This window comes from Diplotaxodon limnothrissa, linkage group LG6, assembly GCF_057381915.1.
Source record: "Diplotaxodon limnothrissa isolate DT_005_m linkage group LG6, D_limnothrissa_male_GT1.1, whole genome shotgun sequence".
Lineage (NCBI taxonomy): Eukaryota > Metazoa > Chordata > Actinopteri > Cichliformes > Cichlidae > Diplotaxodon > Diplotaxodon limnothrissa.
The window spans coordinates 8,082,990-8,110,153 of NC_140601.1; the positions used below are offsets into that span (position 1 = coordinate 8,082,990).

At 39.9% G+C, this 27,164-nt stretch overlaps 1 protein-coding gene across 1 annotated transcript; it reads left to right on the forward strand.

The window, feature by feature from the left end:
* Positions 1-1,036: 1,036 nt before the first annotated feature.
* Positions 1,037-26,932, forward strand: mfng (MFNG O-fucosylpeptide 3-beta-N-acetylglucosaminyltransferase). The gene is made up of 8 exons (XM_085355572.1): positions 1,037-1,420; positions 6,841-6,886; positions 8,169-8,271; positions 14,340-14,493; positions 21,192-21,277; positions 23,065-23,230; positions 23,309-23,394; positions 26,836-26,932. The coding sequence occupies exons 1-8, from the start codon at positions 1,037-1,039 to the stop codon at positions 26,885-26,887; spliced, it is 1,077 nt and encodes a 358-aa protein (XP_085211698.1). The 3' UTR covers positions 26,888-26,932.
* Positions 26,933-27,164: the final 232 nt, after the last annotated feature.

Here is a 27,164-nt window from a genome sequence, read left to right on the forward strand (position 1 = left end):
GCAGGTTGGTGGTTTGAGTCCTGGCTGCTTCAGTCTGCATGCTAAAATGATTTGTTGGAGAAGTTCCTTGGACTGGCAACGTTAGTTAGAAAGTACTTAGACAAAACATAACTTTTTCAAATTAGATATATTGTATAAAGTACTTTGAGTCCTCAAGGGGAGTAGAAAAGTGCTCTGTATTTTATTTTGAAAGACTCACCCCTGTTCTTGAAGCACAGCTTCCTGCTGTGTTCTATAATAGATGCAGATCATTGTTCTTTTGTGAATGTCAGTCCTGACAGTCTTGCCTACTGTTTGCTGACAGGAAGCTCATTTTCATACACATATAGAGACTTTCTGAAGAGTCTGAATGTTTGTAAATGACAAAAAGCTATGTTGTCATTTTAAGGAATTAAAAAAAAAACTTTAAACTTTCTTTTCCACTTTGCTGTTATTTGCGTTGCCTCAAAATATAAACTTTTTTTTTTGCATTTTGAAGTACACCTACAAGAGAAACAGGGGTTCAAAAAGCAAAGTAAATGTCAAGTATATATGTCGTGATATCCTGCTGTGTCTTGTACCCCTGATATGACGCATGTTTAAGCTGCTATGCAGATCCTCACCGGATGTGCTTTATTTTGACAGCGGCGGGAGGAAATATTATTACCTGGTTCCTTGTAGCTTGACAGTGGCGACAGCGCAGAGCTGCAAGTGGAAAGTCAAATACATCTTTGCGCTTCTGGCTTTTTGCACAAAATGAGAGGAAATGCGAGTTTTTGCCTATGTGATCACAGCAGACACGAGTTTAGACCCTGATCGTGTGTGTGACTGACACGACTCTGAAACTGAAGCTGCACTTGTGAGAATTATCAGTTAATTGGGCCATTGAGGAACTGTAAAAAAGGAGGAAGACGAAGAAGTGATGGAGGACCCGTTACGAAATTAACCCAGAACTTAAAAAAATGACGTTGATTTTAAATAAGGCGGCTAAGAGCACGTTTTAAATGACCTACAACATTTAACTGAGATTCTTTTTTTAAATTTATTTTGCTTTACCATGCGTAACAGATGGATACGCCGGAGGTTGCTTGTCTTAATTTTCACCTTCTTCATCATTCTCTACGTGGATTTTCAGCTTCGAACCAGCAGCCTTCCCAAAGTTATAGTGGTTCACCATCCATCACCCGGTGCGATCCACCACCGGACCATCCAGCAGGCTACCTTCCTGGTCAGGGACGCGCAGAACCCGGCGAAAAGTACCAGAAGCAGCGGGGATACAGCATTGGCCGATGGAGGTCGCTCGGTGCCCGAGGACGCACATGTCAGCCAGCCCGAACTGAAGGTGGAGGACGTCTACATAGCTGTGAAAACCACCGGGAGGTTCCACAAGACGCGCCTCGCGCTTCTTTTGGAGACCTGGATCTCCAGAACCAAAGCGCACGTGAGTGTGATGTCTGTTTCCTGAAACATCTTACTCTTCTCATCACACAGCAGCTCCTGATTCAAGCAAACCACCAGATTTTTAAAAAAGATTTAAACTCTCTCCTATATTTAGTAGAACATTCGTTTAAAAATATTTACGCAATCACAGGAAGCTGTTGATTTAACCGAACCCGTGAACAAAACAGATAAAAGAGGAACTCCAATGCATTTATTAATCCTATAATGGTATGACAGAATGAAACTGATATAACACGTAAAGCTCAAGAGTTTAATTTCTTAGAAATATTTCAGGCAAAACAAAGAAGAAAAAAGTAAACATGTGATCTGTCAAACCATGTGCCATGACTCTAAAGATGAAGTGAAAACACTCACTTCCTTTCTGCTCTGGTGCTGCAGGTCTGATGGCTCATTAAAGTTAAATTTAGCTTCTTTTGTTGATCACTTCATGCTAGTCTTGTCCCACTAGCATGAAGAAAAACACCCCAAACAAACAGAGAGTAACATAAAGAAATCAGTTCTGTTTTGGTTTTACAGTCTGCACGTCTCACTTCACGACTATGTAAGGGTCTATTTTTAAATATTGGCATAGAGTGTCAAACCTGTTAGAAAGCCTGATCTGTGAGGTATTGGGTATTCAGCTTAAAAGTCTTTTGCTACAGCTCATCCAACATTTTGAACATACAACAGTGGTGGTACTTGTGGTGCAGAATTTCAAAGGGGTTTGGGACATTTTTTTTCACCCTTTTCCTTCATCTGGGTAATTTCTGTTACTATACTTAGAAAACTAGTTACTGGCATGTATACAATACAATATATTTATTTTTTCAGGAACATATCTATCTTATACTTCAGTGGCATCAGCCTAAAGATGTTTGAGTTGTCTTTACCTGACCTTTAAAATCAGACTTCCTTTAGGTTCTGGAAACAACCCAAGTTACTCTGAGTCGCTTGTATCGGCTTAGAGGTTTTCATTGACCACTGTGCCTGTTTGTGTGTCAGTGCTGTCAAATATGCAAGTCAGTGAGCAGTTTCACTATTTAAAATTTCAGGATTCTTCTATTTAAATACACACATACAGTGTACAGAGTGTACATACAGAGTTCATTTCCTTTTTGACACCAGATGAAAGAGCTGAGGAAGCACATTTCTGCTAGCTTCTTTTCTTTTCACATCTCAGAGCGCTGAAAGACATTTTTAAAGACGCCTTGGTTTATACTCTTCCTCTTTCTCTTTGCAAACACAAAACAAAATGTTGCTTTAGCGTTTGTCGATGGTAGTGCCTGCACACAGTCACACACACACACACACACACACACACACACACACACACACACACACACACACACACACACACACACACACACACACACACACACACACACACAGGCCCTATATTTATTTATCTATCTCTCTCTATATATGTATATCTATAGCTACACAATGACACAAAGATGCAACTACACACCCAGTGGTAGATGAAAACATACAGACGCATACACAGGAAGCTGCGCAGGCAGGCTGTCTCAGCCGAGGGGAAGCAGCCGCCGTGTAGTGACTCTGTTAACAATACTAAAACGGAAGCTGGTCATAGAAAAGGAAGTGTAGGGCTGATTGCAGAACAGAATGAACCCCATACCCACATATGCTTACACACACACACACACACACACACACACACACACACACACACACACACACACACACACACACACACACACACACACACACCTGGGGTGAAAAGTCAACCAGCTTGGCAGCAGCTTCCACAAAATATTGAAGCTAATCTGCTTAGACCTGACAGCAGCTGGCAACAGCTTGTTGGAAGCCCTAAAACAGTAAATACATTGTGATAATCCCTAATATGATCTTGGCCTCAGTCTAGCTTCGGATCTTCAAAAAATTCTATCACATCTTTCAGCACCAACAACAGAAATGATCTCAGAGGTGGAAACAGATATAAGTGGATGGAGAAATGGCTAACATCTTTAATGACCAATTTAGACATTTGGAGTAAAGGTTTTATGCTAAAAGTTAGAATTTTGGCCTCACGGTGGCGCAAGAGGACAAGTGAGGAGGATTTCAATCATTAAAATGTTTTGTTCCTGTGTACTCTATGGCTATGTATCCAGTAGAAGCTGAGATATTTCACATTCAGAGTGGAAAGTTTGATCTGGAGTGATGCACAGAGAAGAATTATCTCATTAAAAATTTAAAGCAAACCGTCAAAAAAGTTTTCGAATAGTTGTTACACTGTAAAATGAGCAATCTAGAAAGGTGGAGTTTTTCAGGAGTATAAATGTTGAAGAAAATATATCATCAAAGCACAAGTGTTATGGTACTAAATTTCCAGCTTTTAATATATATCTCAGTATATGAAGGATTATGAAACAAGAATGCCCCTAACTACTGAGCAGCATGCATTGTAGTATAAACCAAAAACAGGAGAGCATCTCATTTTAAAAGCTACAACAAATCATCATCTCAAGTCCCAAACTTGGAGATTGTCAAAAGAAGAAGTGATGCAACACAGTGGTAAACATGCCCCTGTCTCTTTATTTTATAAATGTTTAAATCACATTTTAAACCATTTTAATCCAACAGAAATGAGGATTTTTAACATTTGATATGTTTGACTTCTGTTATTTCTATTAAGCATTGAGTGCCTTTTTTGTAGCGCATTATTCAGACACACGGTCATAAAAAATAATTAACTATGCTGTAATAGATACAAAGTGCTACACTGTGTGTTGTTCCTTGACAGTTGCCATCTTATAGACTAGTTTTAGTAAATCATTGGTATTTCACCTTACAACTCTAAATTGTTAATGGAGATTCAGTGTTTTATACCTGAAACTAAGTTCACTGATAAAGCTATCAGATCTGTGGTTCAGGTTATATATTGTGCACTTTTTAACTGCAATTTATTCTTGGTTTTGTTATTTCGGTTAGTCAGCATGCGAGAATGTGTGACCCTGTGCCTGGTTTCACAATTTCAGATTTTTTCTTACTCCCCAAAAACTGCCATTGGTATCAGCGTCAGTTTGGCCATAACAATTATAGAATGATTTTGCCCCCTTCTACTCTCAACAAATTTCCCATTCAAGCTTCTCAGAGTGCCACAGTTGAACAGACTGAGCATCCAAATGTCCGATTCAGAAGCCAGATTATCATCATCATACTACAAAGGAATCACTGAAATATTGATCAGAGCCCTTATTAAGATATATTGCAGTCATTTTGTGTTATGGGGTGGTACAAATCTTACTTAATAGCCCTTTAAGAGTGTGAAAAACAAGTTCAGATTTATGCATTCCCACCTGACCTCAGTGAAACGTCCCTGCAAACTCTGTTTACGAGCCGCTCCAACTCCACGCTCTGTCGTTTTCGTTCCTCGTCCCAGGCTGACTGATTTCAGTGCAGGTGCTTTAGTTTGAGTTATGGCCAGAGGTGGAGAAACTAATTGTAATGGCAAAATTTTCTCTGGAGGATTTAGTGGCGTAGGTGGTGGTGGTTGTCGTGATGATAGCGGGGGGGAGGATTGATCCTGGTATCTCATTACTCCTCCTTCTCCTGCTTCAGTGATGGAGAGATGACAGGAAGGGATGAAAAAAGGTTAAAAAAGGCCTTTGGGAGAACTAGTGAGGGGGAGGATAGAGCTCCAGCTGTATTAAAATGACCAAAGTAATGATTTAGAGGCTGTTTGATGTCACTTCAAGGGAGAACGGGAGAGCGAGCGAGAGGAATAGAGAATATTATAATTTGATTGATGGACTGGGATGCTATAATAAAACAGTGTACTTAAGAATAGATGAAGCCTTTCTCTTTGAATGCAGCAGAGAGGATATTATGGAAACTCACTTTAATGTAAATACAGAGAAAAATACACATAATCACAGCTAGTAAAACGGTCAGACAGTGAGCCTGCCATTTTTAAACACATGAATTTGCACAGTTACCTCAAATTAACACTAGTATGGCATTTCCCTGGAAGCTTACACAATTTTATAGACTGAAAGTTAACTTACTGGATTAATTTTGGAGCTCTCGTTCACATTTTACACTTCCTTCACAACTCCCTGCCTTCACTAACTAGAAGTGGGACTTACCAGACATCATCCGATATGATCATAATACAATATTATTCCGATTTTGTAACATTTTTGCTAATTAATTACATTATAACAAGCAATTATTATTATTACAATGGTGTATGTTCATATTAACTGCTTCATACTGCTTGGTTTCACTGCTTTCTGCTATTGGCCATATACTGTGTGTACATGTATTAGTGCAACTGCAATCTACATAGTGCTGCACCTCCACGAGAGAGCGTGGTAGAGGAATGATGGAAGCAGTAACAGTGTTGAACAAGAGAAGCCTGCACACCCTAAGCAACAGAATAAATACTGAAGAGTGCAGTGTTTTCAGTGTCTGACGTCTTTCTGTAGGAGTGACAACGGTTAAAAGACAAAAAGGAAACAAAAAGGCAAATGAGGCTCCTGGTGAAATAATGGAGGTGCTGAATATAGTTTCCCCAGAGACACTCACTGTGGCTCAACCAAAAGCAGAGCAAAAGAAAAGTTGCAACTTTGCTTATATCTGAGCATTTCTGCATTGTGGTGTTTTGTAAAATTGTAAATAATGAGGAAAAGAAGGAAAGAAAAAACAGGTTACATATTGGTGCAGTGGGTGGCACCATCAATTACAATGAGAATGTCAGGCCCTTTCCAGCTGGGGCCTTTCTGGGTGGAGTTTTGCATGTTCTCCCCGTGCCTGTGTGGGTTCTCTGTAAGTACTCCAGCTTCCTCTCACAGTCCAAAGACATGCATGCTAGGCTAATAGCTGATTTTACATTGACTGTTAGTGTAACTGGTCAATCTCTATGTGACAGCCCTGAGACAGCCGAGCTGTGACAATAAAGCTGACATTTTCACACCACTAGATGTCAGTATTGCTCTTCTATCTATCTATCTATCTATCTATCTATCTATCTATCTATCTATCTATCTATCTATCTATCTATCTATCTATCTATCTATCTATCTATCTATCTATCTATCTATCTATCTATCTATCTATCTATCTAGTGATATGGGGGTCTGCCAAAGAAGAAACTGACTCAGCCATATCGTGCTGCTCTGACCACTCTGGATCATGATGCTGTGTGTGTATGTGTGTGTACAATGACTCATTGTTTTAGCTCACAGCAGGGAACCTTGTTTTTGTCACGTCGCATTGCTCCATCACATTGATCCCATTGATCCTTGTGAGTATATGATGTGTTTGTGTTCTTGCTCTCTAATGAGAGTACTTTCAGGATGATGTGTTACAGATGTTGAGAAGAAGACAGATAACCAATCGAAGCTCCTGTTTTTAATTCCTTATCTTCTTTTATATTTCCTTTTTTCTTTTGTATAGACGTTCATTTTCACAGACACAGAGGATGTGGACCTAACTTCAGAAGGTAAGCAGCAATCTTGAATCTCATTCACACAAAAATTTAGATTTAAATCAGAATATTTATATATGTGGGCGCATGCAAATGTGTCTTCCATTCCTTATATGGGATGTTTCTCAGATAATGCTGGCGCACACAACCTTAAATATGTAAGCTCATTCTCTGTTTCAAGATGACAATGCCACAGTGTACAAATGCAACACCACAGACATCAGGAAGACTTCTAATACTGGCGTGCACACAGGAATGAGATGAAGTGACCCATAACTCTTACCCAAGGCTACAGGATAACTAGGCAGCTGCCTTAGGCATCCCCTGTTGAAATATTTTGTTATTGCTCCTGCGCTGCTCTTTAAAGTCTGCCACTAACACCCGCTATCAACACCACTGCTCATACTGCAGCAATAAACATGTGACACAAAGGGGAGACTGCAGGCAGGCAGTTAAAGGACTCTCCAACAATCTGCAACGAAAATTTACATTAAAATCAGACATTTTGATATTAATCGAGCAGCAATAAATCCAGATGTGCCCAGATGTTGTGAGAGTCACCAAAAATGAATGCAACATAACCTCACAGGAGCTGAAGTTGTGTTTTTGGAAGTCTTTTTTTCCCCTAAGAGTATTAGGAAGGATGAATATGAGCATGCCCATACAGAGAGAGGCGCATACATTTACTCATGTGGCACGACAGCAGTAACTTCATCAATTATTTAGTTACAAACACTAAAACCCCCAAACCATAGCCACAGCCCTGGCTTAACCAACTCTGTAAATGCTTGTTGTGACTGCAACAGTGCTTCGATTTCCAGCTGGCCTCTCATTTCTAGTCTGTTTTGCCGAGTAAAAATGACAACTGGGCAGACTGCAAGCCAGACCTCATCACCCTACATCAGTGACTGTTTTTTACAAATGCTCCTGTGGGTAAATTGAAGGGAATCCTTTCAATCTGGGTCCTAAATATCGTGGAGTGTCTTAAATAGATAAGTTAAGTGGAGGCTGAGCTGTCTACTCATGCTGTTAGCTTGTTAGTTTTTTCCTTCTTCTGTTCACCCCTGTTATATTGTTTCCTCACTCTCTATCACACACATCTCTATCTTTATATTTTCTCTCCATTTCTAATATCACTTGTCAATCACAAACAGGGTTGATCATGGCTGATGGTAAAATAATGTACCATGCAGAATGGTATAATCATCAATACACCCAACCATGTGCAACTGCTTTGAAACAGATGGCATCCAGTAGTATCTCTTTCTCATCTCTCTCTGTCTGTCTCTGTCACCAGGTTATAACATGGTGGTAACAGACTGCCAGTCTGATCACAGTCAGCAGGCTCTGTCCTGCAAGATGTCTGCAGAGTACGACGGTTTCATGGCCTCAAACAAGAGGTGAGCCCGATTACGGTCTGTCTAACACCCTCTCTGCACCGGCTTTAAAGATCAGATTAAGATTGCAAACTTTAATGATCACCGTGGGGAAATCAGACCGTTACAGCAGCACTTAGTGCGGCAAGAAATCAAAGAAGTAAATTATGTTCCAGGGTTACAGAGGCATAAACAGAGGTGAGGATTATTACAGTCACACTTATTACAACAGTAATCTTTGAGGAGTTTAAAAGACTGGAATTTATTTAAGCATAACCTGTGCATTAATCGATCATCTTAACTACCTTTTCTGTGCGGTGCTGTCCAACTTGTAAAGGTATGAAGAACAGCCTTTTATGTTTTTATTTTTTATGCATTTGTAATAAAATGAATATAATTAAAAATATTATTAATATTAGGTTCGGAGGACAGACTTGTTTAGAAATTCTTGGAATTCTTTGAAAGAGGAGGAATTTCTTTGCCTTTTTCTGGTTCCTTCATTTCCTCTTCCATCTGCTGTTTTAAATGAATGAGTCTGTCCATCCATTCATCTGTGGCTTTTTCCTCTGCACCAAAATTCTCCTTCAGGGTTCTAATTGATTGTAGGAGCCTGGAAGTTTCTCCTGCGCTCCTGGCTACTTTCATTTTCCATGTCCTTTTGTGCCTGAAGTACTGATGTGGTCTGTCTGTGCTCAGCCAGGAGACGGCACTGGTCCTCCTCTCAAATATCATCTTTGGTCCTGTAGCATTCTGTGAATGTGGGCCAGTACAGCCTTACACCTGCTGTGATAAGTCTGTCTGAGCCTTCCTCTTAGTGTTTTTAACACTAAGATTGTCTTTGAGTTGTTTAATTTATTTGGGACAAATCTGCATCTGTGGGAGTTCTGTGCAAACGATACTTTTTTTCTTCCCACTGTCACCAAGTTTTAGCTCCATATGGGATTGTCTGAATGTTGGGGCTGTATTATTGTAGGGTCTTTAGTTTACAATATAAAGCACCTGGGGTGATTGTTGTGACTTGACACTATGTAAACAAAAATTAACTGAATTGAACTGAATCAGTGACTTATGAAGAATGTGGAACAGGAGCATATAATAATATCAAGGACATAAGAGTATCTGCATAGGGAATGAAATGTCTGCCTTATTTAAGGAGACAGAACTGTTTAAAGAGCTTCTTGCAACACAAAATGATGAGGCAGAACAGGAGACTAGGACAAAGGACACACTTTGAAAATGCAGAGTGGCACATAAACACATAGACAGTGAAAGGAGTTACGTGAAGAAGAAATACACAGTGAGAAGCCCCCAGCAGCCCAGGCCTATTGTAGCATAACTAAGGGAGGGTTCAGGGTCACCTGATCCAACCCTAACTATATGCTTTATCAAAAAGGAAAGTTTAAAGCCTAATCTTAAGAGCACAGAGGGTTTCTGCCTCACAGAAGGTATCAAGCTAGATTCTCTAATCCAGGGGTAGGCAACTCCAGGCCTCGAGTGCCAGTGTCCTGCAGGTTTTAGATATCACCCTGGGTCAACACACCTGAATCAAATGATTAGTTTGTTACCAGGCCTCTGGAGAGCTTCAAGACATGTTGAGGAGGTAATTTAAACACATAAATCAGCTGTGTTGGATCAAGGACACATCTAAAACCTGAAGAACACCTGCTTTCGAGGCCTGGAGTTGTTTCATCTCCTCTGTTAAATACTCTACCAAGACATCAGGTGACATAGATTAGACAAACATAATAACTTTTTTTCTTCTTCACCGTATTGGTGAGAAAGGACAGCCGGTGCACTCTTGTAGTGTGTTATTTCACATTGATTTTCTCACAGTTTTGAAGTAGTTACTTTTAACTAGCACCCTGTTTGCCCAAATGGCATCTAGGTAATTGGGACTAAGTAGGTCTTGACATATCCTGACATACAGCAATTTATGTCTTGTGGTTTGATAATTGGAGGCTCTGGCTTGGGTACTGTAACAGTCAATTTACGCACAGTTGTTTGGCAGTATTCTAGCAACTGCAGTAGGTGGGAAGCCCAAACAGCATGCTGATGCTTGATGACGTGAAGACTCCAGCGACACTTAAAGTATTAGGAAACAGCTTTATTAAGTGACCAATGCGTTTCAGCCTTCATCAGGGTCATTGCAAAATGTCAAACAGTTTGCGTTTAAATAAAAAACAGGAAACAGAAAAAAATCCAAGTGGACCAATCACACCTTCAGGAAATATACAAGCTGACCAGTTAACATTTAACAAGGTGGTATTGGCTGATTTGTTAATTGGTTAAGCCGCAGCCCAAATAGGTTCTGGGCTGAACCACTACAGATTAAAACGGGGAGAAAATAAATAAATAAATGAAAACATTCCCATCATGTCTTAATGTAAGACATACTCAAAATTACACAGAAAAATGCAAATAATCTGGTGACAGTTGCAGAGAAGAGGACATTAAAGAAACTGTTGGACATTATGAACAATGCTGGGCATCCTCTGCACACGGCCATAAACAACCAGAGGAGTCTGTTCAGTGACAGGTTGCTTCTCCCAAAGTCAAGGACCAACAGACTTAAAAACTCCTTTGTCCCACACGCCATCAGACTGTTTAACTCCTTGCTGAAGGGGAGAGGGAGGGGAAACCGGGGGACAAAGGAGGGGGGAACAACCAGTCAGATTCTACGTTTCTCTGACTCGTGTCCTTAGCAGTACACATGGCACAAGTTTGAAGGGGATGTTGAGATCGATGGAAAACCAGCAAACAGATATACAGAAATTGCTTAATTAGTTAGATAAATGTATGACTGCATTCTGTAATAGCTAACATCATTAGATGGATGTGCAGTCAATAGCTGCCAAACTAATTATTCACCCACTATCACTTCTCAGATAAATTAACCGTGCCCTGGTTGCTTCAGTTTGAGGCTTGAGTCTGACAGCGTTGAGCCTCCTCTGTGTTCACTGAGCTTATTTGAACCACACCTTTCAGTCACTGTCAGCTATCCATAACACCTTTCAACTGGGGCAAAACTAAAATAATGCAATCTGCTCTTAATGGGCCCAGAATGAAGATGATGTATGATCCCCTACACTCTTGTCTGCATCTTTTCCAATTTCATGCCTTGTCTCGAACACTGCATTAGCACACAGTGCAGGCTACCCTTGTGTCATTGTTGTATTTATTAGCTCTTTGTGCGTTATGTAATCACAGAAGAAGAAGAAGCAGGAAAAAAACAGGATTAAAATATTTCCAAGAAACTGAAAAGTTTGTTTATTAGGGACTTGAATATGCACGAGACAACGCTGCTTGATGCTGCTGTACAATATAAAGTATTGACAATCCTTTGATACTGATCTATGGAAAAATGAATGAAACTTAACAGCTTGTGTTTGGGGTGGGAGTGAATGGGGGGGCGTTCATTATTAGAATGGCAGTGAAAATGTTTTCAAATTGGTTCCAAGGCACACTTACAAACCTCCCCAGTTTCACTCAAGTCCCACTCAAGAGGGAAGTGAGGATGTTTGGTTTGGAAGTAAGCCTTTTCTGTTGTTGGGCAGCAATTAGGATGGCAGAGGAAACAAGGCAGCACTTCAGTTTGGTACCAGCAGCTTTGTAATTTGGACTCTGATGTTGCAGTGCAAGCCTGTTTGGTTTGGAATGAGGCTCTGACATCATGTCCAGTCATTAAGATGGCAGAGAAAAAAATCAAACAGCTCGATTACTCACAGAGCAATTCAAGCTGTGAGGACAAAAACAAATGTAGATGAAAAAAGCTTCAAAATGGGAGAAGATCTTAAATCTTCTCCCATTAAAATGCCCAAATTCAACATTTCTTTGCTAGCTTTTCCAGAGCTCTTGTGACAGTATCACATAGAATGATCTGCCAAGATAACCAAGAGTTATCATTACACATACAACCTTATCTCTTATCACGTGACCTTAACAACTACCATTAACTGAAGAAGTTAACTAGAAGTTGAAGTAAGTTATTACAGATGTACCTCATCATGTTCTTCTTCCACAAAAAGATTAAGTTCCCTCTGAAAGGGACACGATATCTTGCTTCACAGGCGTTCTTGAGCCACAATGACATCCTTCTCATGAAGAACACTGTCTGAATGAGTGGGGATAGAGCCATAACTTTAATTCTAATACTAATTGGGACACAAAAATATTTCAAGTAAATCTGATGAAAAACATTCCTTAAATAAGTTTGTGACTCTGCCTAAAAGTAGGGATTGAAAAGCCCCCCCCCCTATAAGTCCTACTTTATTAATGCCTCAGTTAAGACTGCAGACACAATCAGTGTCTCTGGTTTTCTACCAGAGCCCTGAACAAACTCCATGCTAAGCCATGTTATGGATATAATAAGCCAAGAAATGTGATAAGTACCCCTACCTACATCTTTGCTTCATTAAGAATGTGCCTGCGAGTGCATAGCCGTGAATGTCAACGACATGCAGGCATCAGCAAAGCAACGTGATTGGCTCTGAAAGATTGGATGCTGATTTGCTGTCTGGGGTCAGTTTCTGTTTTTCCATGTCTGTCTCATATAATGTCTCTGTTTATGTACAGCATTTCAGTCAGGTTGAGGTCTGGACCTTGACATTTTCAGCCACTCTGCTGTGTATTTACTAGTGTGCTAGAGATCATTGTCCTGTTCTACGAACCAATTTTGTGTGTCTGTTGGATATAAGAACACATATGGGTCTAGAATACATTGGTGTAGAGAGGAATTCATGGTCGACTCCAAGGTCCTAGGTAATGTGGCTGCAAAACAAGCCTAAATCATCACCCCTCCACCATCGTGCTTGGCAACCCCTTGCAACCCTTCCAAACAAGCCATCGGTTGTTTGTGCTGTCGTGATCTTTAACATTGAACGTGGTACCTGAGGCCTGTGGCATCTGAGCTGTAGTGCTTGTTTTTTTTTTTTGCTATATTTCTGAGAATTGCATTTTTTGACCTTGGGATAAATTTACTGAAACATTGACTCCAGGGAAGACTGGCAGCTGTGCTGCATGTTTTCTGTTTGTGAATTATTTTTCTCACTGCACAAATGATGGACTTCAAATTGTTTGTATTGTCTGCTCCACACCAGCGAACTGCCAAACCTTCTGCTTCTATAGAGGTGCTCGTACTCGCTGAGGATCAATTAATCAAGTGCACTTGATCAGCAGCACCTGACTGCTGCTTACTGCTTTAATTCCTAAGTACTTACTACTTAGTTTCTCATTGCACAGCACAGAGTCCCATAAAAACTCTTTTTCACATGCTGTACCTTGTAAACTGTGATATGAATAGTTTACAGACTGCTGTGACTCCAGGTGTCTTTTCTCTCTGTTCTCTCACCTGATCTCATGAATTTAACAGTCACATTTACAAGTTGGTGAGACTGTTAAAAGACTACACGCTGAGTCAAGCTCTGGGTCTGTGTTTGTTGGTTACTCGAGGTAAAGCCTATCAGTGATGTCTATAAACACAAACAGCAGGATACGAGCACATACAAATGCTTTTCAGTCTCTGTTGTAAATCTTGTGGTTAAGTGGCTGTCAGTTCTCTATTTAGATGAAGTATCTGGCACTATGTGCCAACATAACCTTTTTCTTTTCAATGTCTGTAATGAAGATAGGCTTGCAAGGGCTTCAGGATATTTATATGACCAAAGGTCAACTATTTTTCACATGGAGTCCTAAAATATCAAACTTAAAAGAAAATCTCATATTTTTGCTGTGGCATCCAACCACAAGTAAATACATGCATATGGGTAACTAGATGACTTGGGGTTACAGCATTGATCACACTTGGTTTGAGGAATTTCATCCCGCTTCCGTTTCTCCTCTTCCAGTCAGTGTAAGGTATCGCCATTTCAAGTACAGATGCACGATGCATTACTTAGGTAAGACTTTTTTCATTTCTCTGTTGCAAGAGTGGAAGCAACAAAGAAGAAAATTAGTCTTCAGATTTTTTTTCCGCCTGATTGCAAATGTCAACAGGAGAAATGGAGCGAAGCTGAGAAAACTATTATTATAAACCCAGCACCACGGTTACATTTTAAATGAATATTTTTCCTTTTCTTTCACCGATCGCTCCTCAGGTGGTTTTGTCATGTGGACGATGATAACTACGTCAACCCAGAAGCTCTCCTCTCGCTGCTGTCAGCCTTCCCCCAGGAAGGTGACATCTACGTGGGCAAGCCGAGCCTGGACAAGCCCATCACTGCTCATGAACTGCTGGAGGGCAACGCAACGGTACGATACCACTCATGAGTATTTTAGGTTTCTTGGCAGAGTCAACCTTAGCACTAGGACTTGGCTGAGCTTTGCAAAGTACATGCTGAAGTCGTGATCTAGTGAGGAGCATATAACTGCACCCTGAAGAAAAAAAATCTCTTAAATATGCAAAAAGGGACGAAAACATGAAGGTTTTGGTTACAGTTCCACGTTCAGTACATCTCATTTTAAAGACGGAAACTGACACCCACTCAAAAAATACTCTTTGTAGCACAGCATAATGCAACTCTAAACTCAATTTTATTAATGTGGAATGATCATTGATTAGAGCAGGATGGCCGTCCGCAGATTTAATTTTTCCAGTGAGCCTCCTGAGATTCTTTATCTTTCTCCATCTTGGTTTCCTTCTCTCCTCCTTTGTTTTCAATGTTTTCTTATTTGCTGTTATGTCACTTGCTTGTTGTTATTAAATCAACCCTACTGTTTCTCCGGTTTGTGCTCTCTCACTCCATGGATTCTTTTTTCATTCCTTCTGTCCTTGTTTCACAGTGTCCCTTTTTCGCTCTGTTTTGCGGTGATAGTGAACAGCTTCTTTCTGGAAAGGTTAATTGCTTCGACTAATACCCACAGAGTGCTCGACTCTTTAATGCGTTCTCCACCAGAAATATTTTCACAGTTTTGATCCTTACTGGAAACGGTTACAGGACCAATTTCAAGAAATCACATGTTAACATGTTTAATTGGGTCAGGCTTATTGCTATTTGGATGTAACAAAGGGTTTCTGCTAGTGTGTAAAAGCCCAAACTGGGCCCCCTGCTAGTAATACCAGCAGCTTTCTCTTCATATTTATTTGTTGTACTTAAAAAAATCATTTTAGACACGAGCTATAACCATTAGTATAATTAATGATACCATCCTACTGTTTCCATTAACTGGCTTTACTCATATGGAAGAGTCTCACAAAAACTAAAGGAAAGTTAAAAAAGGGAGTAAAGAACCAGGAAAATGTTATGACCTTTTAGGGTTTTAGCTGTTCAGCTGGAATCTGTCCACTCATGAACACGAATGAAACAAAACAAAATCATTTATAGCTGTATGTGAACAAGGTCAGCTGTGATTCAGTGCTTTTCTGCTTGTGTTCACGTCTTACATCTGACGCCGTGTGCATATTGTCCCCCATGCTGGAAGTTACATATCTGCAAACACTCACAAACTAGTAGTGAGTGTGATGAACCCAGAAATAGAGAATGTTTGTATTCAGAGTAAAAGTGCACAGCGCTGAGGCTTTCAGACAAGCCGGCATCTTGCAGGCAATCTACTAGCAATCAAATCAATGGCATGGATGTTTTCATTGGGGGTGGCTGTAGCTCAGGAGGAGCTAACCCCAAGTTGCTCTCCGATGCATCCATCGGAGTGTGAATGTACTTAGATAGCACTGAGTATAGATAAAGTGCTTGTAAGAATGGGTGTGATTGGGTGAATGTGGCATGTTGTGTAGAGCGCTTTGGAGCTTTGGAGCGTCTGGGAGAGTAGAAAAGCGCTGTAGAAGAATCAGTCCATTTACCATTCATTGCAGCACCTCGTACCTCTGAAACCATTTTACCTTGCGGCTGCCAGCAACTGCCAGCAATCACTTACTAACCAGTTTAGGAATAGACATTTGTCCCAGTCTCTAAGCCTGTGTTACTGGAGCCTTATGGTGTTTTTGAATTTGAATTTATTTATTTAAAAGGGACAGTGCAGTTTAACATAGTCCAAGTACAAAAATACGAAACTGATGTAACGCACATAAGTTTATAGCTATTGCTAATTTTCAACAATTGTCCCTTGTTGGGTTTACAATCAAAATCGATACATTTTACAATAAAACATACATTTTCATAAAACCAAATTACATCATAAATACAATTATAATTAATAAACAATAAATTAAAATTAAATTCAAATTATCATCAATCCAATGACTACATCTCGGATTTCCCTTTAACCAGATTTGAACCTTTAATGTAAAAGATCTGATGTCTGTAATCAATTTGATTTCGGCTGGAAGTGTGTTCCACAGATGGCAAGCCTTTATGGAAAAAGCTGACTGACCAAATGTAGATCTGCAATATGATATCTTGCAGTTGCTTGCCACGTCCCTGGAGCTGGACAGAAGAGACAAGTGTACGACGGTATCTTCTGTGTGGTGACACCTATTGTTCAGGGGAGTGCTGCGGCGGCTTCCTGCGCCTTAACGGCGGGCTTAGATAGATGCGACTGCCTGCTGATGTTACAGCGCTGCATGAAATGACTGCTGTAACTGGCGCTTCGCTTACAGTTCAATTCAATTCAATTTTATTTATATAGCGCCAAATCACAACAAAAGTCGCCTCAAGGCGCTTCATAGATACAGAGAAAAACCCAACAATCATATGACCCCCTATGAGCAAGCACTTTCCTTCCTGTATGCCTTCCTTCATACAGGAAGGATGATCTGATGTCACATTAATTTTCACGTGGTTAGTGAAAACACGAGTGTAAAACCTGAATATATATACACATATATGTTTCTCTTCATGCTGGTGTCTTCGCTCTGTATTCCTCCACATAAGCTGTCCCACTGTTCCCTTAGAGCCAACACACAATTAGCAATTAATGCTATAGCAGGTAGTTAGCACTACAGGAACCAAGTACGACATTCAGTCCTCAAATTTCAGCTGAATTAATGACTAATTCAGTTCAGTTATTAGACTCAATGTCAAAAGGTGACAGAGTTCAGATCACTGTGATGCATCAGCACATTAAACATAAGTTTGTCCTGTGTGCTCAGTGAGGGGAACTTAGAGAAGACATCTAGAAAGGTCATCGTGACATATCTCTTACCATGATCATTACCATGGCAACATTTTATTTTTATGGTACATAAAGCTGCTGCTCCACATCGAAAGGAGCCAGCTGAGGTGGTTCGGGCATCTGACAAGGATGCCCCCTGGGCGCCTCCTGGGTGAGGTGTTCCAGGCATGTCCCACCGGGAGGAGGCCCCGGGGCAGACCCAGGACACGCTGGAGAGATTATATCTCTCGGCTGGCCTGGGAACGCCTTGGTATTCCCCCGGACAAGCTGGATGAGGTGGCTGGGGAGAGGGAGGTCTGGGCCTCTTTGCTTAGGCTGCTGCCCCCGCGACCCGACCCCGGACAAAGCGGATGACGATGGATGGATGGATGGTACATAAAGTAAGTTGTTAGCATTATGCATGTCAGTGGTGCTGATTATAGAATGAGTAACAAATCCTAGAGATGAGATGAAAAAATATTGCTGCTGTAAAGGTAAGAGGATGGGTCACCACAGAGTGAAGATTTCCAATATCAAGAGGGAAAACTAAAAATGAGATGAATGAAAGCAGCCAGGGTTTTCCCTCCTGCTCACACAGCAGAGAGAGCAGCTGATGTCAGAGGACACCGTCCCTGTCAAGAACTGCTGGAGTCTGTCGATCACATGTAATTTACACAAGGAGCTTATGGAAAAAAACTCTTTTCTGATGGTCATTTTCCTTTTTACCTCCTTTCCTTCGTTTGTCTATCCATCATGCTTCTCTTCTTTCTCTTCTTTTTGATCTTTGGCTTTGCTGGTCTTCTGCAGGCACCATTAAACAGTAAAACAAAGCTGAAGCTGCTCCTATCGGTTTTATGTCAAGTTTCACCCAAGTCAGGTTAACTGCTGCCATTCAAAATCCATACCATCCATTCTGTTTTCTTCATTTTCACTCTCCACTGCTGCAGGGGCTCCCCCTGAGGTCAGCAGCATCTTCTTCTGAATACACATGTCCTCGTGTGTGTGCATGAGTGTGTGCGGCGCATGTGCGCCTACATTGGTATGCATGTGTGTTATTGAGTTTACAGAATTAATGCTGCTATTGAGTTAAAGAGCATCCTGACTCCAGCATGCTCTCTGAATAGGGTGTCGTGCTCTGTCTCTCTCTGCTTCCCTCTTGCACTTTACAGTCTCTCTCATTCGTTTCTTGAAATGACTCTCTCCGTCTCCCTCGTGTCACATTCTCTGCTCTGATTGCAGCCATTTGCAGGGAAGAATAGATCTTTATTAATCTTTGCTTTGCTTTTTCTCTCTCTTCCCTTCTTCCTTCCTTCTTTCTGTTCCCTTTAGTGAAAACAAAAAAAAAGGCGATGTCAGGCTCCTCTCTGTCTCCTCATCTCATTTTCTTACATCTTGCTGCCTAGTTTTTTTCCGATTTCCTGTCACTATAGTGAAACGGGAAGGATAATGATCGGAGGAAGGAGGAAAAGAAAGGAATGGAGTGGGAAGGAATGGGAAGTAAAAAGGAAGGGGAAGAGATAAAAAAAAAACAGAGGAATAGTAAAAAGGAAGAGAAGTTTATTTGAAGAGATGTACAGGAAAGAGGAAATTAAAGTAAAGTAAAGGAAGGAAGGACAAGTACATTTTTCACATGTTAAATTTTACAAGAAAATTAGTGAACAGGAGGTAAAAAGAGAAGAATGAAGAACAGAAAGGGAAAGAAATCTTCCAAGCTCCCGATTAGTTGTGCAATTACAGCTCGCTCTATGAGTTAAATTCTTTATCTGCCTGCTGTGACAAACAGGAAAACAAGGCAGCACATTTACCCCGGCAAAATATCAACTGAGCAATTTAAGCAACAGGAGAAGGAAAAACACAATAGTTGCTTGAGAAATGGCTCAAAGTTAGAAGATAAAGATGTACTATTCATAACAGACTGGAAACCAGAGCAGTTAATACGCGCCTGAAAGAGAAACCGTGAACACTTAGGTTCAGTCATAGAGGCCCTTTTCCTCTTCTGATTTCCTCTGATATAGCAGAGGTATTGTGTGTCTGTGAAATGGTGGCAAATATTTATAACATTCAGTGTGAGCTTGTGTTGTATTTTTTGTGTTCTGTATTCCCAGATGAGTATATGTGTGTATGTCTGTTGGTGTGAGTCTCTATATGTGTGTAACAAAAGTAAACACAATTTAAAAGAGTTAATACAACCAAAGCTTTTAAAGGCTTTAGCTCTTTATTGGGCCATAAATAATATTTGGTACCTTAAATGGACGTCAAAATCCCCCCCCCTCATAAATCACTGAGAGGTGGTACAACTACTGTACATGGATTTCTTCCAGCCAATCAGCAAATATCAGGTGTGTGACAGATAGTGGCAACAGTGTGTCTAATCAATCAGTGATGATCTGGAGAATTGTAATTTTCAGTGTTCTTCCAGAATTCATGAAATCGGGTCCTTCGCACTTACCTGCTCCTACAGTTGGGCTCATAATGCCCAAACTGATAAGTCGATAAGAGCGAAGGATTATATAGTTCAAAAGTTGCTTTAGATGTTGAGTTAGATGTTGTTTGTGTTGGATTTCTAGAAAGTATAGATTAGTGAAATTTGTGGCATAATAATGATGTCACCATATTTACTTTTCACAACGTTCACCTAAAAAACGTTCACTACTGATGGTTACTTTGTAGTTTTTAGCACCAGGTGAGCCACATTGTGTTCTAAAACACACCCTATTATAAACATAGGACAGTAGTATTCATAGTAAAATGGATTTTGTCAAAGCTTCATACAGACAGTTATCCAATGATAAAAATTTAACCCACTTTTACACATTTCACCTTTTTTTTCTGGCTAGAAACTGTGAGATATTCGATTTTGTTTGCTTTATGACATCATAGCAGGTTTATAATAAATAAATGGCATTTATTGGGGTTTATTGTCAGTCTTACTACTGCTAAAATTAAGATAGTAATTCAGTATTGTAATTTATTTAGTTTCGATTGAATTACCTACATGCAATTATAAGGGGCACCCACACCAGGTGCAATGCTATTTTTTATATATATATATATTTTTTATTTCTATGTCAATATATGTTTTTTCAGTAGATCTACACTTCACTGTTTTCCTTCAGAGTTGGCTGGATAATGACTAAAATGACAATGACCAGCATTATCTTAGTGGACATCATTACTATGTTACAGCAGCTTTACCAAGTACAGTGAAGCAGGTTCCTGTGACAGCGCTGCGCTTTCATTTTGTGTTATATTTGTGAAAACTGACAATGTGTGTTTTTTCCCTATAGTCTATGTATACACACTGTTTAGAAAAATGCGAACCCCAAGCAGTGAGTGTTGATCTTAAAAAAAGTTTGAAAAAAGTCACACAAGTAAAAAGAAAAGTTCTGCAACATGCTCAAATAACACTCGGTAACAACGACTGCCATATAAAGGGTTAAGTCGGTAGATGTCTAATGGAAATGTATCTGTATATTTTTAAATAGTTCATTCAAAGCACAGAAAATGTGTTTTAAACAGATTTTTGAGGAAACAGCATCTACTGTGAGTCTGAAGCGGCTAAAAGGAGTTTTTCCTTGGAAACATTTGAGTGACATTTCACAGCCAGAGTTGCACCCTCTGCAGAGCACTAATATTTCACATAGTACTTTACAATGGTTAATAAGCACATTTTACCACAGCAGGAATAGTGCAGCGCTTCAGTGACTGTTCTGTCTACTGTACTGTCACAACATGTTGCAGCAAAAGTCGAGGTGGAGTTTTTGTTTCCTTTATGGTTTGAAACTGTGGTATATCTCCACTGGAACCGCATTTTTACTCATACGACACCCAGTCCAGTCTTTGTTAGTTCGTGATTATTTTTATACGGTATCTCTTAATAATTTCTGTGTGTTGTCTATCAGAGGGAGGTGCAGTTCTGGTTTGCAACAGGTGGAGCAGGCTTCTGCCTGAGTCGAAGACTGGCAGAGAAGATGGCTCCGTGGGCCAGGTATTTACAATTTGTGTGTGTGTGTGTGTGTGTGTGTGTGTGCTTTATAGGGACGATGATGATAAGACAGTGAGGAAAAAAAACACAAGCACACAGACAATTGCATCTATGTAATGCTGATATGAATTCAAACCAAACATGTTTGGGGCTTTTACACATTTTTTCACTGGTTTTAAACATTTGTTTGTAAAAATGGCTTCTTGTTTAATAAGTGTGCAGATTTTCTAGTTTTAGACGACCTCCTGTTCTTTACATTGTTGTAGGGAACTTGCATTAATGCTCAATGATATAAACTTGTTTTAACATATCTCATCAGTTTTAATGGAAAAAGCACCAAACGTTAAACTAATTAAATCATAAATGCTAACACAAGTAAACCTCTGGTTTGAAAAAGCAAAGCAGATTCTAAAATGCCTTAAATGTGCACTCTTTTTAACGGTCAGCAGGGGGCGACTTCTCTGGTTGTGCGTCCCTTTATAGACAAATATAGAAAAATGACCCCACCTGCCAAGAGACAATCAATTTAGAGCAGGGTCGCACATTAACAGATGATGTTCAGTAACTGACAGACTCCGATGTAAGACTGTAAACATCGTGATCTGTAGCATTCTTGCATTAAAATAAACTACATCCCTTCAAGAGACAGAACAACTGGAAATGACAAAGGTTTATTTCTATACTCTCAGACTGGTGGTGTCAACAGGTCAACAGTACCAGCACAATTTTACTCTGATTTGTTTAGTTAAAAAAAAAGAAAAGGATTTGCAGATCTCATGTGGGAATCTTTTATGTGTGTATCTGTGATCTATATCTCACATATTGTGATGCACCTGTGGTTATGTTTTAGAGCACAGCTCAGACGAGCTCATGAAAAATGGATGCGCTGTCCATGGTCCTGAATTTGTAACGGTTTCATTGGAGTATAGTGAAAATTTATTGGAGAAAACATTGTTTTTGAAGTTTATTAATGGAAATGCATCGATCAGAATAAAAGCAATCAGCACCGTGATCAAAAAACAAACAAACATCAAAATACACTTCCTTTGCCTGATGTCCATCTAAGACCTGATTTTTTTTTTTAGCTCCAAAGCCAACTTCATCGCTCCGTTTGCTCTGTTCTTGTGTCATTTTGCTCTGTACACCACGGGGTCAACTGAAATTCCTACACACGCTCTTAAACCTCTGCATTGCCTCATCAGTTCACTTAATGCTGTCAAATCAAACACAAAGCACAAGAGATACTTTTTCATTGCTACATCAGCAGAGTTAGAGTAAATTGCTCGTTGCGAATCTTAATAAATCTCCTCTTACTTTTTACTGCTCCAAATACCAACAGGACTGGTTTTCCACCAAAATTATTTATTGCTGTGTTTATGGTCTCAGTGGCTAATTTGATTACGACAACTACAACATGATTTTCATTCTGTAAATTATCTTGTAGCAATTTGTTAATCTTTTGACTGACAAAATTGGTGCTGTATCTGTTTTGACTTTTTGGTTTCTCAGTCTGTCTCTGAAACTTTGTATTTGTACTTCTCTCAAAGAGCTGGAACTAATAGCTGCCCAGGGCTACAGGTAGAGCTAGAGAACCAATCTAAAATAGTTCTTTGGAAAAGGTCAGCAGTAAAATATGCACAGTAAACAGTCAATGGGCCCAACCACATGTTTTCAGATAAAGGTTGGACAGTTTATGGTGCTAAATTTCTCCCACAGTAAATGTGGATGTATTGCACACTCTGTTATGTGAGAAAATATTGAGAAAGGCTCTTTTTCCCTGTGTATGTCAGTGGCTCCCAGTTCATGAGAACTTCAGCTAAGATCCGTCTTCCTGATGACTGCACTGTGGGCTTTATTGTGGAAAAGCGACTGGGAATCTCCATGGTCCACTGTCCTTTATTCCACTCACACCTGGAAAACCTGCTGCTCATCAGCCAGAGAAGCATACCACAGCAGGTAGTAGCAGGCGGTTTTATACACAGGTGTCCAAGCAAATGCACTTCTTCCTACTCTCATGTGTTTTCTAATCTGCAGGTGACACTGAGCTATGGGATATTCGAGAATAAGATGAACAGCATCGAGGTAAAAGGGAGCTTCTCGAAGGAGGACGATCCCTCCAGGTTTGTTTCTCGCAATATTCATTCGTAAATGAGGGGTACTAAGAAATGTGTCCTTGCTGACATTATTGTGTTTAGTGTTCCACTGGCTCCCTTTGCACATAAATGACATAACATTAAAAAAACATATGTCGCTTTTAAAGACTAATGGATCAAACTCTAATTATTGTAGGATTTTCATGCGGCTTGGTTTTAAAGGCTTATTGGATGCCAAAACCACTACACGACAGGTTATAATACTCACATAGTCTAAAATGATCATGAGTGCAACTGCGATACTACATAATGACCAAAAACTGAGCATAAAAATCCAGGTCGAGGCACTGGAGATAGAGTGGATCATGTAAGAAGAGCTCTGTATCTCTGTGTGCTTGTGCTTTTTTCTCAGCGTGAATACAGTGTCTCTAGGCATTTTATTGCTTTTTCAAAGTACCTGAGTTCTCTTCTTTCATTTTTTGGTTGCATTTTCCCCCCCGTATTTAGTAGAAGTAATTTTTAACTACACAAAGCAATTTTGAATATGTGTTTGGCCAATTTAGCAGGGTTGTGTCACAGTAATGTTAAGGTTTGTTTTGCAGGACAATGCCTCACTCCTTGAGCAGAGCATTACATTTTAACCTCTGTCCTATGAATGCCAAGTACGTGTTTTACAAACAGCGCTCCCCTCAGAGTCTGCAAAAGTTACTGCACCCCACAATATGACCCTACTGATGTGTGAAAACAGCATAAAACATGAGCGTTACTAAGACCATTCAACAGATGAATGCTGTATGATTATGCAGTGTAGTGCTGCATAATGTCTAGCAGCTTCTCCCCGTGCATTCTTTTTGCTCTTGGACTCACTAAAAGTTCAGTATCTTGCCCGAGGAGGCAATCAGGGATCAACTTGCCGGCCTTCCTGAGCCACTGGATGCGTCACTTATTCAGACACATGGGAACAGGTTAAACGGAAGCAGATGGGGGTTTGATGTGAAGGTCACAAAAGAATCACAGGTCAAGGACACGCGTTATGAATTATGGTTCCCAGGGACAACTACAAACCCTGTGGTCCAGCAATGTTTCGTTACAGAAAGAGCAGCCCAGATTTAGAAGTAAAAGTGCCTCTAATCTAAAAGCACAGGAGCACTAGTATCAGGGAAGACTCGACTCTGTGCTGCAGTTGCCTTAAAATCTGACTGAAGTGTATCAAAGCAGTAATGGGCCTCATTTTGACCTGATGGCGATATCTAGCAGAGGGAATCATGAAAAGCTCCAGGATTTAGGACATCAAATGCACATAACAAATGACACGTCATTTGTTTAGCCTTCAGTTTATTATTTACCTTATCATACCAAATTGTCAAGGGGAGACATAATGTCTGTCTACAAAATGCTCACAATTAAATATACCAAAAAATATCGATATTGTGTGATATTGGACAATATCGATATTGTTACTGAGAATGGAAAAACGACTTTCTCCACCGCAAAAAACCCCTAAACAATTAATAAAATAAGATAAATATGTAAAAAATACTGTAAGTGTTTTATAATTATTATAATTTTAGGCTTATGCATTTATTGTGCGTCTTCAGTGATAAAGCTCTTGTTTACTAAAGGTATTTGCTGTAGAAATCTCCAGCTCCAATCTCCAGTTTTCAGTTTTGTCTCTCATGATCTTACGTTAAGGCATGACAGCCCTCTGGCTCCAGTTGATCTTGTTCTATCTTCACTCCCAGATAAAAGCAATTTGATGTAACACAATGGAACAACAGATGTGTTTGTCTTTTCCGGTTTCCTTCATCCTCAGCTGTAAGAACATATCACCACAAATGCTTCACAGTGGCATTTCCATTTGCTCCCATCCTCTGGTTTAGTGCACGGTTGTGTTTGCCCTCCCTTCAGCCTGAGAGGAGTAGGTCACAGGTTCATCTGTCTGTACAAAGGCTTGAACTGTATATAATGGAAAAATGGTGTTTTTCCTGCCAACTGTTAACAGACAAACTAATGGTTCATTCACACAAGTTTGAACTTGTATGTTAGGTAATTTATATATATAATATCAATATATTCTGGCAATGTTTCCTTGCAACTAAGAAACATTTCAATTCTGCTGGTTACCATGGCTTTATTTTGGTTATTGGTTATTTATTTAGCTTATATTCCAATATAAAAGCAGGGTTGCTGATCTCCTAAGTCATTTTGCGGTTAACTCACTTCTCTCTGTGTTGGAATTTCTTTTGTTTCAAATCTTTGAGGTTCAGGCTGCACTCTGAATATAAGCAGCTAATGCAATTTTCTGTTTAATATGAATTTCTTTGTATGCACATGGCAACAGATCTGCAGGTCTTGCTGATTCGTTGCCGTTAATTGCCATATTATCACAAACAGATTGCATGTAATTTCCAGCTTAACAATATTCAGTTGCAGACTGATAAATAAACTGACTCCATCTTACTTCTGTTTTATCGCCGTCCTGACACACCAGAATTGTTCTGCAGACTTGGTCCCTGCTTCGGAGCAACCATTTCAAAGACATGCAGGGTCATTGCAAACAGTCACAATAATTTTGGTCCTGCTGTCCAGCTGTGGTCTCCAAACCCTGTTCTCCCTTGTGCGACTCTAGCTCAAAGGGGCCAGAACATAATCTCTTTTCTGGAAGTAAAAATAAATAATAGGAAAATATGAAATTATTAATGGATAATTGCACAAGATATTCATCAGATGCCCTCTAGTTGACATTCTGCAGTTGCTGTTAGATGAAAGTACAGAGCCACAGATAAGTGTTTACACATGCAAATCAACAGACGACCCAGCGCACCGTGCATACTATAAATACCCAGTTTTCACCTTTATAACATTAATGAGCAGCACTGTAGATTTAACTTTGTCAAGTGGGGCTGACTTTCATGAGCCTGCTTTTTCTTAAAAATGTTTATATACATCTTAGCCAGAATACAGTTTTGACTTTCAATAAGGAATTAACTATGTTAGTGTAATATTTATTTATTAATTTTATTTATTAATCTCAGCACTTTAGGACCCACTGCTTTATCACACTGTGAATGAGGAGCATAACATTTAAGAAACACAGATGCTCTGCTGTAATCTTTGCTGCTGTAGATATTTGTGCAGGCCATTTTTGGTATTTAATAGATAGATTTCAGAAGTTCCCATTCCCAGAAAAGAATGATAAAAGTAAGGATAATAATTCACACACGTTCTTTTCCAGGTGATTTGTTTATTGTCACCAGTGGTGAGTTGATACCTATTAAATCATTCAGCTTTGTGCACACACAGGGAAATGTGTGGAAGGAGCCAATAAGATTCAGTGCCTTACTAAAAATAATAATTCCAATAGGTGTCACCCAGTCCTTTAGAGAAAAAGCCTTCCCCCCCCCACCATCATTAACAATAGCTGTTAACCACCTCTGAGTTATTAATCATGACTTATGTGTTCTGCAGGTTTAAGACTGTCCACTGCATCCTGTATCCCCTCACCAGCTGGTGTCCATGAGTACCCCCTAAAGACGACCACATCCAAGCACCTGAGACAAAGCTGGTATCCAGCTGAATGTAATATTTTACCTTTACCTGCAGAAAAATGGACCGATTCATTTTGGTGGAGCAATTCTGGATGCAGAAGGAATAACGGTGACTCAGACTTATCTGTGTTCCACAACGCCTCACCTACCACTGATCAACACAGACTGTAAAAGAGGGATCTAGACATCATCTGTTTTTGGACTTCCATTCCGAAGACATGATTTAATGTTTGGCCATTGTTGTGTTCG

Excerpts from the sequence above, each read along its gene's own strand:
- mfng (XM_085355572.1), top strand. The coding sequence starts at position 1,037 with ATGCGTAACAGATGGATACGCCGGAGGTTGCTTGTCTTAATTTTCACC. Across the intron at positions 8,272-14,339 it reads TTCATGGCCTCAAACAAGAG|GTGGTTTTGTCATGTGGACG; the intron begins GTGAGCCCGATT and ends ATCGCTCCTCAG. Across the intron at positions 14,494-21,191 it reads TGCTGGAGGGCAACGCAACG|AGGGAGGTGCAGTTCTGGTT; the intron begins GTACGATACCAC and ends GTTGTCTATCAG.